Here is a 15,282-nt window from a genome sequence, read left to right on the forward strand (position 1 = left end):
ACCGCATGATCTGAAACCTTTTTCTGTTTTCATACCTGTCTCTCGTGCAGCTCTAAGACACCATTAGCTCACTTAACGAGGTGGAGGAATGCCTGGGACTGGTATGTTAATGAAGCTGAGTTTTCCTCAAAGAGAAGGTCATTCTAAAAGTGAGCAGAGCTGCTCTTCCCTGCCTGAGCTCCCTTTTTAATGGCCATCTCAGGCTCCCGGCTGCTGCTGCTGCTGCCCTCCCTGCAGGGAAGGCTGGCTGCCTGTGCCAACTGCTCACCCCACATAGCTGCTAAATCCCAGACAGACGGTGCTAACGGAAATGTCTTTTTTCCCCTCCTTTTAATGCTCTTTGCATAATGGCAAGCCCAAAAATCGTTAGTGAAAACGAGCTTATCGCAGGGCCCTTTGATAGCCCTAATCTGCTTATGCGCAGCACTTTGAGCTGCCAATCAGAGCAATGCAAACTCCCGCTCTGTGATCACACGGGGCAGAGCCAGGATGAAAGTGATATTGCCTGGGTCACCTCATTATCGAGCCTCTCTATTAACACAGCTGCAGCTTGTTCTGGTTTCCCCCAGCACTGCAGTCCCAGAAGCAGCAGCCTCACTTGTTCACACAGCCCCAGCAAAAAGCCACTTTTCCAAACTGACTCCCCCAGCTGCCTGACAGCCACAGGCACATCTGGCCTCGGAGGATTCCTCACCTTGCCATCAATTCTATGGACCAGGGGTGCACTCCTATGTAAGCAAGGCAGCTGGAATGGGGAGCGAAGGGGTGAAAATCCAATGGTTTGGAGACAGTCACATTTAGAGCCAAACACCCATATGCTGCCTGTCCAGACAGCTTGTCTGCATGGGAGTAAATTCATAGAGATGCACAAACCCACTCAAATCAATCTCTCCAAAGCAATTTCCCAGCCTGTTTCACTCCTCCATCAGTTTTTATGAATCTACCCTTGGGGCAAGACAGCATGATCAAAGGGACACGAAGGAAGAACTTACCACTTGGGTGCACCCACTCTGCCAAAGAACCCTGATCCAAAACCCCGGGTGGCTTTCCCCATCACACCCTTTATAGCAAACTGCACGCCAGCATCCCTGCAGGCCCACAGGGGCAGAGGCACCGAGATACTCTGTGCCCAGGCAATGGAAACTGGACTGCTTTTGCCTTGTCTTCAGCAGTGTTGGATGGCAGACACTTACTGGATTGGGCAGTTCTGGCTTCGATCGTGGGGGTGTAAACTCCTACCCCCAGCTCTGAGCGGGCACCCAGACGGAACTTATACAACGTGTCTGGTTTGAGACCTTCCACGGCATAGGAGGAGGTTGGGTCAAACTCCACCTTTTGCTGAAAAAAAAAAAAAAGAGGGAAACACAGATTATTTGGTGTAGTTGGAGAATACAGAAAAGCTGGTGCCCAGCTTCCAGTGCCAAGGGAACAGGCAGCCCCATCACCCATTCTGGCACCACAAAAAGTCACAGCCGTGCTGCCAAGCCTGCTTGCAGTCCTGCAAGACTCCAAGGCATGGGGCTTCCTAGGTGGCACACCAGGACTCTGCAGAGAAGCAGAATTCTCCAACAGCCAGGCTACACTGCCTGGTGTCCAGACTGCACTTACTGGCCTGATAACTTTGTGGGAATGCTGGGTCTAGCTGTACAGTTCAGGCAAGGGGCACAGGACACACCAGTGTGTTTTCTCCCAACAGTGTCCTGCCTGTGAAACAGAGTAAAGCCCTTGTCCCAGGCTTTCCAGGCATCTCTAGCTGGGATCTCTAATGCACCTAAACAGAGCTGGTAAAGGATTTGTTTTGCTGACACTTCACCTGAAGGGCGCTTACTTCTGGCAGCTCTCATGGCACTATAATAACAGGAGAAGGAGAGGACCATGGGACACTGTGACGCTGTTGTGGTACAATTCTTGCTGTGCTGCCTTCAAGCCAGCACTACTTTTGATACATTTAGAACTGGACTTCCTTTAGGGACCTGCAGTAAATGTGGAAGGGCTCTCTCTAGACCACCTTCAATCTGCTTCTTACGTGTAACCAGTCCTGGGGCTGGAGACACATACTGGAAGCCATTTCAGACTTGCCTAGAAGTCCTACTCTTTACAGGCACCAGCAGTAAGCATGCCTCAGGGATGCTCACATGGCTTTCTGGAACCTTTCCAGTCCCAAACCAGTCACTAGCTACTTTGCTGGCATCAATAAGCACTGCTGAGGTCACTTACACACAAACCAGAGATTGCCATGCTCCTACCACACACCACTGAGGCACAAGAAACATAAAGAAACAGTCCCGTTACTGCTCAAGCAGCCACCCTTCCCAAGCTGATGAATTGTGATGTCCAGCCCCAGGTGCTGCCAGGCAGGACCCTCACCTGAGTGCCATCCTCCCCTTCCCAGTACAGCAGCTCATATTTGGTGATGCGTTCCTGAGAGGCAGGCAGCCACGTCAACAGGATGCGGGTATCAGACTCTGCTTCTGCCTGGAAGTCAGCTGGCTGGGCGGGAACTGGGGAACAAACACATGTGGTTAGTGCCAGGAGAGAGGAGAGGAGTCGCATGGCTTTGCAGAGTCAGCGTTTCACCTTGTAAAAGGCTTCTTTGAGAACCTCTCTTCTTCCCTCTCCCCTGTATTGTGCTCTTGGAACAACTCAGGCCACAAGCAAGCACCTCTGGGACCCAGGCAGGTGACTGTGGGAATCGTGCTCACTTTCAGCCCCTGACTGCACCCCAGATCCTTCCTTCCACACGTGCATTCAGACCCCAGAAGGGCCAAGCAGTTACACAGGTGCCGACACCCACATCCAGGACCTTGCGTCACATTTTTAGCCGCTGCATCCCAGACAAAACAACGGGCTGTCACTTGAACAGAGATTGATCCCACCTGCCCAGGACGACCCGACAGCTTAAATCTGATGGCTGCGGGGTGGGGATGCCCCACAGCCACCCTGACACGCAATCATTTGAGCACCAAGTGCAGTCGCGATGCCTGGTGCAGACCAGACGCACATCTGAGCCGCACACACCGGGGTGGACACAGAGCCTCCCTCCGTACGTACCCCCTTGCTGTGTTTTGACCTGGATGATGTCCGAGGGGGGTCCGTCGCCCACCGACGTGAAGGCCAGGACGCGGATGCTGTAGGTGGTGCCCGTGATGAGGCTGCCCACGGTGGTGAGGTGGCTGTCGTCCGTGTTGTGCTTCTGCCACATGCTCAGCGGCAGGTGCGGGTCGGTGGTGTAGTACACGCGGTACCCTCGGATCTGCCCGTTCGGCTCCTCCGGCTGCTCCCACTGGACCAGCATGGTGCTGGCACTCAGCATCCGGGCCTGGACTTTGAGGGGTGGACTTGAAGGAGCTTGCTCTCCTGTCCGGGCCTCGACCAGTTCACTGGGGGGACCCCTGCCAATGTTATTGACTGCGATGACCCGGAACTCGTACTCAGAGAAGGGGCTGAGCCCACCTATGCTATAGCGGGTTGTCGCCACACCATCCACCTCCTGGAACTGACCCTCCAAGGATTTGGGCTTGTACTGGATGACATAATATGTAATGGGGTCAGAGTTGCCTGAATCCCAGGTGAGGGTCACGCTGGTAGCTGTCGTTTCAGTCACTGATGGCTCTGTTGGAGGTTTTGGCAGTGCTGCAATTGGAAGGCAGAGAGGTGTGATTTAAATAATTCAGTCAGCTCAAATCCTGCAATGTGCATGGGGATAAAAATGGAGCTGCCACCTCCCATTAACATTCTTCTTTAAAAGGCAGAAATCATTTCATACTCTAGAACATGCATTTTTATATTACCATATATTGCTTGAAGTGGTTCTTAATGGAAGGATAAACAGAGCAATCATGTTATTAGATGTGCTTGACGCACTTACCAGCAGCAGGCTAAATAAAGGTAATTCAACAGGGATGCAGGAATGTTTCTGTCATGGGGGTTCAGCTGGCAGTGGGAAGGTGCTTGCTGGGCTGGGCTGGCCCCAGAAGCCAGGTGTACAGCTGATTTACAAAGGAATACAGTAAAGCAATCAGAGCACCAAAGGTAATCTGGAATTATGCTCCTGCTTCTAGAGAGACAGTATCTTAGGCCATAGGGAATTCATAGACAGTGCTGTTAGATGGGTTGATGGGGGAATGTTTTGTAAGTATTATAGTACATGCAGGAGAGATACAGCCAGAGAAATTACCAACTTTCATATCCACTATTTCACTGGATGGTGTGTCAAACTGCAACCAGACAATAAACTGTTATACAAGAACTCTGTGACACCGACATCTCTGAAGTGTTAATGAAAACACAACTACTGCAAGCATTTCCAGATCTGCCATTTTACCAAAAGAACAAAGAAAGTGAATGAGTGCATGTGAGAGAGATTTGCAGAGTACACAAATACTTTAAGACAATGACTGAATTAAACTCTACAGTAAGTTTAAACCTCCTACAAACCACTCTAAAGCCATTAGTGACTTGTAACGCAGCTGTGCTTGACAAGGAACTGGGAAAAATGCTCAACCCAAATTAAGATCCTCAAGTACATTCTTTGGCAAAGTCCTCAAGTTTCTAGTTTCCACGTGGTGCAGCTGAGGAAGGGAGGCTCTCTAGCAGAGGGCATGGCTGCTCCGAGGGCCAGAGGATGCCTTTTCCAAGCCTACTGTCACATGAATACTGAGGAAATCAGCAAGGGCTGAACTGGCATGAGAGGGAAGAGCATACAACCCACAACCAGACACCACACCACCACCCATGGAGGACTCAGGAGGGCAAACCCATCCTGCACAATATTAAGCAACACATTTCCTACAGCATCCAAGAATCCGCCCGCCTCCCTAAGGCTTTCAAGGACAGATGACACTACTCCACCCTTTCCTTTGGAGAGCCACAAGGCTGACTCTCACCAGTTTTTGGGTGTGCAGCCTCCATGTTGCTTAGTGCAATCAGTTCTGTGTCATCTTGCTTCTCCCATCTGCCCTGCAAGCGGTCTGTGTGCCAGCAAGCACAGGAGAAGCACCACTGGGTGAAGGAGTTTGGGACAGAGGCAGTGAGATACCCAGAGTGAGGGTGCTGAAAAGGCAGACAGGGAAACAAGGAGGAAGGTAAAGGGCTAAAGGAGCTGAGCAGACTTCTCCCTGCCCTGGGGCAGCAGTTGCCATCGCATCAGCCGATGAGGCAGAGTCATCCCAGGGGCAAAGAGGTAAATGCTGGGAACCATCAGTGCAATGGTGCAGCTCCCACCTCTTCCCTTCACATCCAAAACACCTCTTCATCATACCCCTTCCTTCTGTACTCTCCTGGGTATCTACTATAACCAAGGCAGTCCCTGTGCTCTGTACAAAAACAGAGGCTGGAAAAGGTACTGACTAGCAGGTGTGAGTAAAGGGAGCAGTGTGCAGCTAAGGTTAAAAACATCCTCTGACTAGCAAAGAGAATTTGCTGCTATGTCCAGGTCAGAGAGGGCTAACACTCAATTCTGTGATTTGTTCCAGCAGGAATTCTGTGCTAAAGCTGACCATAGTGCAGGAAGAGGCCTGCAAGAACAGACAGACTCAAAAGATGATATATCTCTGGAAATCTGAGCTACAAATCAACTGCAAGGAGAGGAGGAAAGGGATAAATGTGGACCTGCTAGGCCCCCAGATGGGAAATGCAGGACACCTTCAGCCTCCTGTTAGGGAGCTGAGTTGGCTGCCCTATGGTCAGTAATCAGCAACAGCATCCTCTTTGGGGCAAAGCTACCAGTGAAATGTTGGAAGGAAGCATGCCTTAAGAACAGCAACACACGAAAGAGAAAGGGAAAGAGCCACAGCAGTAAGGAAAAAAGCTGACAGATGAATATGCAACAATTTTCAAATGAACACATACAGCTCCTCCCTGCAGGGGGGGAGGATGCTCATTCTGGTGAGCTCCATGGACACTTCACATTGCTGGGATTGACCTTGTCCTACTCTTAGTGCAAGAGGACGTCCCTGTGCAAACAGCCCTCTGACTGCAGACATCCACAGACCCTGCCCCAGGACAGCCCACAGCCTGCTGCTGTGCTGAGCTGATCCTGCTGATGCACGGAACAAGACAGACATAGCTGGGATAAACACAGACTCAGAGAGGTTCCCTTGTGGCTTAACAGGGACCCAGCCTGACACAAGCTTGTCTCCCGTCATGCCACTTGCAGGGAGAGGGAAAATGACCCTCAGAGCAAGTCCTGTACTGTGAGCAGCAAAAACCAAAGTTGTGAGTGGAAGGTAGAAAAGTTGCAAGGTGGAAAAGTGACAGAAGACTGCAGTCAGTTGGCTGCAGCCAAAAACACTTTGGCAAAAGGCTACGGTGTTGAAACCCAAGTAGGTGCACCACAAGGAATAATTCCTTACCTTTGACGCTGATCTGGGCTGTGGCTTCGATCATGCCAAGGGAGGAGATGGCCACGCAGGTGTAGTTGGCAGACTGCATGATGTTAGTCAGCTCTAGGACATTCCTACCGACAGGCATCTCATCTTCTTTGGTCAGCTCCTCCACACCAGCCATCCACTTCACGTAGGGCATGGGAGCACCTACTGCCACACACGTGAGGTTCACGCTCCCCCCAGGCATCACCTCGTGGTTGCTCGGAGGGATAGAGAATCGAGGAGCAACACGCCGCACTGAAACAAGGAGGACACAGCTAGTAGGGTCACAGAACCAGCAGAGAGCACTCAGCTGCACTCTGGGGGTACGTGAGAGGGGTTCAACGTTCTTGCCTGTCTCCCCCCCAGGGCAGATAAAATGAAGTGCAAAAGCTGTTCGCTACTTTGCCAAATTGCACACACTTTGCTCTCCTTCCTTTGCCACTGGCATCTTATTAGAAGAACTCATTAAGGGATGGCTCAATCCATTCCCTCCAAACATGGCCTTTTGAAATCATATTACTAACATGAAACATTCCTTCATTTAAATTACATCCCTCTAATTAGAGAGTATGCAAAATGCCGGTCACACACTCTCTCTGCGCAGGGCCCACTGAAGCTCTGCAAAACAGAATTACCTGTTCAATTTATTAGCTCTAGAGTAAAGCAGCCCATCCCCTAAACCTCATAGGGTTTGGGCAGGGGCAGCAGAAAGGGTTTCTTTTTTGAATTAGCACACGTGGGCTACTAAATAAAATATAATTCCTTTCAAAATGTAACTCAGGTTCTACCTTGGCTCAGAAAAAAATAGTCACCAGAGCTGCATGACATTGTCAGGGCCTGAAGAGATCACCTTGCTGGGCAGGAGAGAACTAATCCTGACAGATGTGAGATCATATACATTTTGACAGAAGAGAGCTGGGCTGGCAGAACCCTTCCCACCTTTGTGGCAGCTCTTCGGGAGATGTATTCCTCCTTATTGCATTGCACAGCTTCTCTTCATATCAATCCCTTGCTGGGTATTTCATTCAAGACTTATTTGTAAGCAACTCTCAGCTACAATAAACCTCTAAAGCTGCCTGCCATATGCATTCCCGTCAGGAAAATGACACTGAGAAATGAGGCCCCTTCTTCAGGGTTAGTGTTATGGGCCTATTTAAGCAAGGGTAGAGAAACAACTGTGCTCGGTAAATCTTTGTCTCCTCTGGGCAAGCTCATTTTAGTCTGTAGTTAAAAAAGGAAACTGCTTGAACGTGTCTCGCCCAGCAGCCCTGCTCTCCTCCAGCCTCCTCCACCAGAACGGCGGCCCCCGGGCAGCGGGTTCAGGGTTCACGACTGACCGGCTCCCGAGGAGCCTCTCCCTGACAATTGCGCTCTTCCATCAGTGCATTGGGCTGCCACAGCACTGGGGGCAGGTGGAAATCGGGCAGGAGCCTGAGCAGTGCCAGCTCACAACATGCCCCCCCGGGCGATGGGGGTCTGGGGAGTCGCGGCTCTGCCGGCTCGGCTCCTGCCACCACGGCATCTCCGCAGACAGTAAAGCTGCTGACACCCCCCTGAGCTGCAGAGGTGTCAGCTCCGCTTGCCAAGCTGACTCTCCCCCAATCAAATTTCACTAGTGCTCTCTTTGATGATTCATCCCCAAACCATCAGGCTTGCAGAAATAGACTGAACGCAGAAGCCCCCACACTAGCATGTACAACAGAGCTAAGACTTTGTGATAAATTAGACAATACTGTCAACATCGTGTGTGTACTACACATCGTCTCAGTGACAAAACAGGGCTCATTAGCTCCTTACCAGCCAGGGTAAGGATAACTTCCTTTGCCTTTTTTTTTTTTGAATGTCTAAATCCAAAGTCTTGCTGTATGCTTCTTTTAATCAATTATTAAATCTCCAATCAATACCTACATGAGCAATCACCAGTGAGGTGTTACCTGACTGATGGGGCAGCGCTCCCCAAATGAGACAGAACTGAAAGTGTACTAAAATGCTATGCAGTCATGAGAGTACAGACTTAACCTGATGGACATGGCAATGGTTTAACATGATGGTGTGTATTTCCAACCAAAGCATCCCAGCACCATTTGTTAAGAGTTAGGTTTCATTTTCGAATGAAAATGCCGTCGAATTATTCCAGGTAGAAGCTGTTCCAATTCCGTCCCCATCAAAGGACCAAACCCACCCACCCACCCAAGCTGTATTAAAACAAAAAAAGCCACACCTCGAGGATAAAGCCATAGGTGTGCAGAGAACACTCACGCACATGCACAAGGCAAACAGGCTGGCAGGCACCGGAGGCCACTGCAAAGTCAGAGAGACAGTGGTGGAAGGGCAGGACAGGGAGAGGGAAGATGCACAGAAACTCATGTACAGGGACACGGGAAGACAAGACACTGGAGGACACGAGGCCGTGCAAGAAAAGTCAGAGCCCAGCATGCAAAACCAGATTTTCACTTCCAGCCCTGTGAGACCAGAGGCAGTACAGCCCGCCACAGACTCCCCTGTACCCCACCCAGTGTCCCTGCTTCCAGGGTGCTCCTGGGGCTGTGAGACCCATCAGTGCCGTGTCGCCCTTGATGTGTCTTGCAGAGGCAGTGGGTGCTGTGGTCATCTCCCCCCAGGGACGCCAGCAGCTGACTGTCATATGCTCCCCTGTGGACAGCACAGGGAAGAGGCACTTCAGAGGCGCTGGGGGCTGTCTCAGCAGCGCTCTGCAGGGCAAAGGGAAGGGCTGAGCCCCTTTGGAAGGCACTCTCCCCTGTGCCACACACGGGGGAGCAGCAGAGGTGGTTAGTGCACTCCTGTGCCTAGAGAAGGGACAGGAGAACGGCAGGGATCTCCTGTGAATCATAGTACAAGAGTGCACACAGGCCTCACCAGCCTCGGCACAGGACACACCAGGAAGTTGTGTGGGGCCTTGGCTCTCCAGCCTGGCAACAGAGGAGTGGTCAAAGAGGCCTCTGCCGTGCATTTCTGCAACCCAGCGTGGCTGAGCTGTCCTCCCCTCGTTAGCACACCGGCAGAGCTGCCGAGATGGGCTCACTGCTCTGCACCAGAGAGCAGCAGTGCCCAAGGCACCGCAGCTGCTAAAAATGGATGCCATGTGTAGGGGTCAGCTCTCTACACGGGAGGGGGTCAGGGCAGCGCCTTCGGTAAGAGATCTGGCCCAGACGATGCCCTGGCAGGAGCACGTGCAAAGGAAGGGACGGGCTCCATTGGCCTCCCATCCTCCTGGGGGATAATTGGCAGCTTCTCGTCCCAGTCAGTATGGAGGGAGAAGGGGAGGTGCTGTCAGTTAGCATTAGTGTGAGCTGGCAGAGCTCTCACAGCAGCTTGTACAGCACCATCAACACATTCCTCAGGCTCAAGCCAATGATTTAAGTTGCTTGCTTTTCTAGCCTAAGAGTCTGGTAATAATTTAAATCAGTATAACTCCTCAAAAAGCAAAATTCTCAGGATTTCTGTCCAATTTACAAGTAAAATCACATGGGCTAGCACAGTCCATGATGCTACCTTAAGTGCTCCAGAAAATTTTGTTGTTCTTCATTTACTGCAGCAATGAAATTTCCCTCGTTATTACAATTTTCTTGACATGATTTTGCATTTTTTTTTAATCTTCTTTTTGGATAAAGATCAGAAGAAGGTGGTTTCGAGGTTTTGCAAGAACAGCACAGGGAAAATTGCTGTGAATATTAAAATGATTTCAATGGACAATAGTATAATTCAGAGGTTTAGTTAAACCAGCAGACTGTCAAAAATGAGATTCATTATCATTCATCCCAAGAATAGGCATCGTAAGGGCTCTGTGCTGCTCCACTATTCAGCACACCTCCCCGTTGAGAGCATTCCCTGGGAAGTGAAGTGAAACCCTGGACCAGTGAGCAGTGAGTGCAATGCAACCTGAGCAATGCAACCCTGGATCTCACAGGACAGGGAGAAAAGACAGTGTGGAGACTGGTTCCCCACTCACTGGGGGGACTGCAGGGAGGAAGGAGGTGAGCAGGCAACACAAGAGCCACAAGGGTTGAGAAATGTTAAAAATTCAGCATGCATTAACATGCACATTCCTTGCCTTGAGAGCAAAGAGCATCAATCGATTGCCTGGCTCCTTTCAGCATGGGAGTGGCTGTTTCCCAATGTCTCAGGTTCCCTCTGAGGGTGACGTTACCCCCTGGAGAACCAGGGACCCCCCCTCCCTGCTGCGGTCAGCAAGAGCCCCAGGCTCTGAGCTCAGGGCTCTCAGGCTGGTGCTGTTAGTCCCTCTCATGTGCTGAGACACTGCTGGCATCCATCGAGGCCCTGCTGGAAACACAGCAGTGCCAGGAGGACTGTCCAGGCTTCCAAAACCGTGCAGTGCTGCTAGGGAAGGGGAAACCAAATTGCTGTTTCCTGCTGGCTGTCTTGGCCACAGTACAGCTGAGCAAAGGACAACGCTCACACCCCTCCCTCCAGCTTGCAGAGATCCAGACACCTCTACTTGCCTGCTCCCACTTTTTGGTTTCCTTCCTACCATGCCTACCTGGCACCCAACTCTGGGCGTCATCTTTCCCCTTCCTGGCACCCCATGGCAGGCTCTCTGGGCACTGCCCCATGGTGATGGAGAGTTGTGCCTGTGCTCTGCACACTTCTCTGCTCCTCTCTGAGGCAATCCCAGATGCTCTGGTCCTGCATTGCTGTCCTGACATCCTCTCCCTTTTGCTCCTCCTCTGCATGAGGGATGAGCAGCCCGAAGTCCTGTTTGATCTGAAGGAGAACTAGGACTGCCTGGGCTGCTGCTCCTCCTATCCCAGCACAGCCAAGGCAAGTTTGGGGGGCTCTGCTCTAACCCCCCAACTGAGAAACGCAGTAGTGTGTGATGCTGGGGCACACCTTTGAGAGTGTGAGACTGTCCACTTTCATTACTCCAGCCAGGCAAGCTGAAGGATCCCTAGTGGATGGGGTGTGCTCTTGCCCTTGGCACACTCCTATCCTGTCAGAACTCCTGCCTTCCTCAGGAACCACCTCCTCCAAGTCGGGAAGGAGTGAATCTGGGAGCTAACCTCAAACATGATCATCGGTCTGCATGGTTTACTCATCCACAGACACCTTTCATCTCTCCCTAGCGCTATCATTTTAAGGAAGGACTTCAAATGGAAAGGCAGTTGCTGAAGTCTCACAATCTATTGACAGAATCAACAGCAGGAGAGGAAAAATGGGAACCAGAAAAAATGCATTTACAGTCTAATCTTGTGCTCAAACAATGCTGTACTATTTATGCTCCCAATGCATCCTTGAGTGCTGACATTTTATAGACAATTTCCAAAACAGGGCCTTGCCATTTTTGGATTATATTTCAGCTATAACTTTTAGGTCTAATTATTTGCGCTGACAACCACATATAAAAGAGGATATATCATTACAGTGGTGCAGCACTGGAGACACATCAGCATTCAGCATACTGACATACTAATAGCAAAGTAAGGGAGAGTAAGATTGTGGAGCTCTGCAATTTGCATTCCCTCTCTGAAATTTCTCTGATGAAAATAACACAACATTAAGGAGGTGAATAAGAGAAAAGATCCACTGTATCAAGATAAAATAACTCGTTAATAAATAACCTTGTAGCAGTCACAGAGCAATAATTAAATGCATGGGTTAGCAGTACACACTTTTAAGTAAAGCTGGAAAAATGTAAGATGTAATTATCAGCGCCAAACAAATTATAAGCATGGCAAATCCCACTGGAATATTTAGAAACTAATTTCTGGCTTCACATTAAATATTTGTGTACGTGGGTATTTTTGGTGGAGTGGGAAGGAGGGGTCGACACAAAGAATGAGAAATTCTCCACTCCTGCTAGCTTATATCCATTCTCAGCTGCCTCCCCTCAGCTAAGCCATGTGGCTAAAACATTTAAGTGCCCTGTCAAAGGTTTATTCTCCAGAGGTGCCTCAGCCATCACAGCAGTGCTCCAAATTCACTGAAATCAGGGAGGCTTTGGGCCTTGGCTTTAATTTCTTCTCTTTCCTTCCTTGTTCTCATTTTTCATCGTTGTCTTGGGCTCAGGTAATTTTATCCTCTACAAAATCTATTTTTAGAGGGTAAACAACAAAAGGTCCCGTGCCTCAGTACAATCTAAATGAGAGCACGTTCCAGGGAGAGAAACGGGATCGAACTCAGTGTACTGGAACAACTGCTATGACAACTTGTTAAAACTTGTTCCAGTGATGATTATAAGATCAACTCATCCAGGTGCCTGAAAGTATGTGTCAGAGGAGCCAGGGTCTCTTCCCTGGGAGCAGCACTGGCCCGGAGAGCCGCTGTGAGCATCCCTCACCTCTAGTGCTGTGGAGGGACAGACCCGCATGGAACCTGTTTGGTGCAGGAGTCATCTCTAGAAACTAACTCAGGACTTCTGCCAGAAACATCAGCTTTCCTCAGCATGACACCATGAGTGCCTCAAGCTAGGTCTGGAGCTAGATTTAATTTAAAAGCTGGAGTTGCCTTTCACTATTGTCCTTTATTCATCTCTGGCTCTCTGAGGGCAGCAGGACACAGCACGGCAAAGCACAAAGCAGGTTTTGCTGAGGGGCTACGAGCTCCTGTGCACATCACCATGGGCCTCCCTGAGCCACCTTGGCTATTTCTGGGGCCTCTGCTAGAGTTCCCTTCTCTTTTGCCAGCAAGAGGAAGACCCAGCCCCAGGAAAGAAATCAGAGGCAGACCTGCTTGTGCAAAGGGCCCTGGTCTGAGCATGGAGAAGGGGTCACTGCCAGAGCAGGGACTGCCGAGGAGCAGGGAAGCTGCCTCAGCACGAGGGACTTGCATCTCAGCCAGCTGCCCCTGCTGCCTTGTGGCAACTGAGGGCAGCATCCTGGGTTCTCCTTCAGCTGAGATCAAAAGTAAGCTTTTCACCTCTAGAGAAAGTTAAAACTTTTAAAGTTACAGGAGGAATTGAGGAACCTGCTCTCCCTAGCAGCTTGTGAGGGGACTGGAGATCATTCTGATCTCTGCTTCCAAAGACTGCTCTTGATCTCCAGCCAGAAAGCAGCAGCAGCTTAGAGGTATTACACTTGCACCTAGCACAGATAAAGGGTTAGAGAAGGACACCACATACAGCAGCATGCACTTCTTCCTACCCTGCCTTTGACAAAACTGCTCTGGCTGGTATTTGCATGCAAAATATATTCTGTGCATTCTCAAGCAACAAAGGCATGCAAGCAAAGTATCAATGCCATCACCAGAGTCACAGCAAACAGTAAGCAGATTTCATCAGGCACACTGTGGCTGTGCCTGGAAAGGAGCCAGAATCTGCAGGGCCCCCTCCCCTTTTGGGGATGGCTCTCCTCTCCCTACTGGAAAAGTCCCATCTGACGTGGCGTACTGTAGATGGATAAGAAGTGAAAAGGACCAACCTTCTCGCTGATCTGAGAGATGAAAGTTTGTTTTGTTTGATGGCAGAGTGCGATGAAGATGAGGAGGGAATAAAAAAAGACAAGGAAAAACACAGAGAGTAAAAACAGGCCAAGCTTCATCTGTCCGCACACCACTGAAACGACAAGACAAGACTACAGAGGTCAGCCACGACTTCCCACCGTGCACACACACCATTCCATGGACAGAGTGTGCCGTACTCGCACCGCTCTGGCCCGGAGCAGGGCCGGCCCCTCCGCCTCCTGGACCCACTCACCACTCCTCAAGGCAGGGCGGAGGGGACCTCACATCCCACACATACTCACATGAGGGTGCTTCAGGGACTGCCCTGCTCTGGGCCAGATGCTGGAAGCACAGACACGTTTACATGTGCAAAACACTCAGGCACACACAGAGTGAGACTCCAGCCATCACACAGACTGCTCCCACACACCCGCTCCAGCTACAGAGATGATGGCAAAGGCACTTCAAACCCATTTGACCACACGCTGGGAAGAGCATATACGTAGATCTGAATTTTATAAAGTACGAAAGAAATGCTCCAAGTGGTGAATGGAAAAATCTTCTACCATGAAGAGCTGTTCCCCCTCTCCAAACAAAGAGCTAAATGCAGCAGAGAGGTATTAGGCAAGTGACAGACATGCGCAGTCTCAGCTGGGCTCAGTTTTGGGAGAGCCTTATTGGTACTGTGCTGTGAGCGAGAGGTGGACAAGAAATCAGAAGGACAAAACACCCAGAGAGAATTGAGCAGGTCCCAGTTTTTGTTCCTGCGGGAGAGACAGTAGAAGGTTAGTTGCATTTTCCTCATAGACAAAGAAGATCTTATTTCTCTAGCAGGAGTGACCTCATTCCAGCTACAGATCCGTGGTGTATCAGCTGTAATCGAACCCTCACCGAGAGAATACACAAATGGATTTGATAGTTAAAGACTGCTTATGAGTCACATTTTTGATGGGGGAAGGAGAAGGCGGGGGGAGGATTTTGCTTTCCAGCAGAAACACTGCAAATTAGAGAACAGCATGTGGCATTATACAGTGCAACAGTACAGCCAGCCATGTCCAGCGATCAGAGGACAGCATTTTAACCAACACTGACATGGTACAAGCAAGACAATAAGGTACCAATAACAGGTACCACAGTGGCCTACAAAGTGCAGTGGAGCTTGCTGGAGAACAGCAAAACACTTGTTTACGTTCCTTCAACTGAACTGATATCAGGGGACCTGAACCAGCCAACTCAGAGTTAAACTGGCCCATAAATGAGGGTCACATCCAGCAAGGAGCCCCACCCAGGCATCCTCAAACAGTCCTAGCTTAAGGTCCAGGTTTCCTCTGGCCTGCTTCACACAGGGGATTTACCTCTTGGTCTACAAAACATTAACATAAGGCTCATTTGATCCTGTGAGACCCTGTGATGGGAGGGAACCTTTTTATTGCTGCTCCCAAGCTAACACTTTATTTCCTAATCTAATGGAGCATATCACATCTGCGTGGCCTCAGCA

General features: G+C 50.2%; 1 protein-coding gene across 18 annotated transcripts in view; it reads right to left on the reverse strand.

Moving 5' to 3' along the window:
- The window catches only part of PTPRF (protein tyrosine phosphatase, receptor type F), a 287,080-nt gene that overhangs the window by 67,300 nt on the left and 204,498 nt on the right, over nt 1–15,282 (reverse strand). For all 18 annotated transcript variants that reach the window (XM_027683284.1, XM_027683287.1, XM_027683288.1 and 15 more), the window contains 4 exons: nt 6,354–6,623; nt 3,052–3,633; nt 2,368–2,501; nt 1,194–1,338 (listed from right to left, as the gene is read on the reverse strand). In XM_027683284.1, the coding sequence (XP_027539085.1) occupies nt 1,194–1,338; nt 2,368–2,501; nt 3,052–3,633; nt 6,354–6,623 (1,131 nt within the window). The remainder of the gene's footprint in view (nt 1–1,193; nt 1,339–2,367; nt 2,502–3,051; nt 3,634–6,353; nt 6,624–15,282) is intronic.

The sequence above is a fragment of the Neopelma chrysocephalum genome, unplaced genomic scaffold, assembly GCF_003984885.1.
Source record: "Neopelma chrysocephalum unplaced genomic scaffold, ASM398488v2 Primary Assembly neopelma1_64, whole genome shotgun sequence".
Classification (NCBI taxonomy): domain Eukaryota; kingdom Metazoa; phylum Chordata; class Aves; order Passeriformes; family Pipridae; genus Neopelma; species Neopelma chrysocephalum.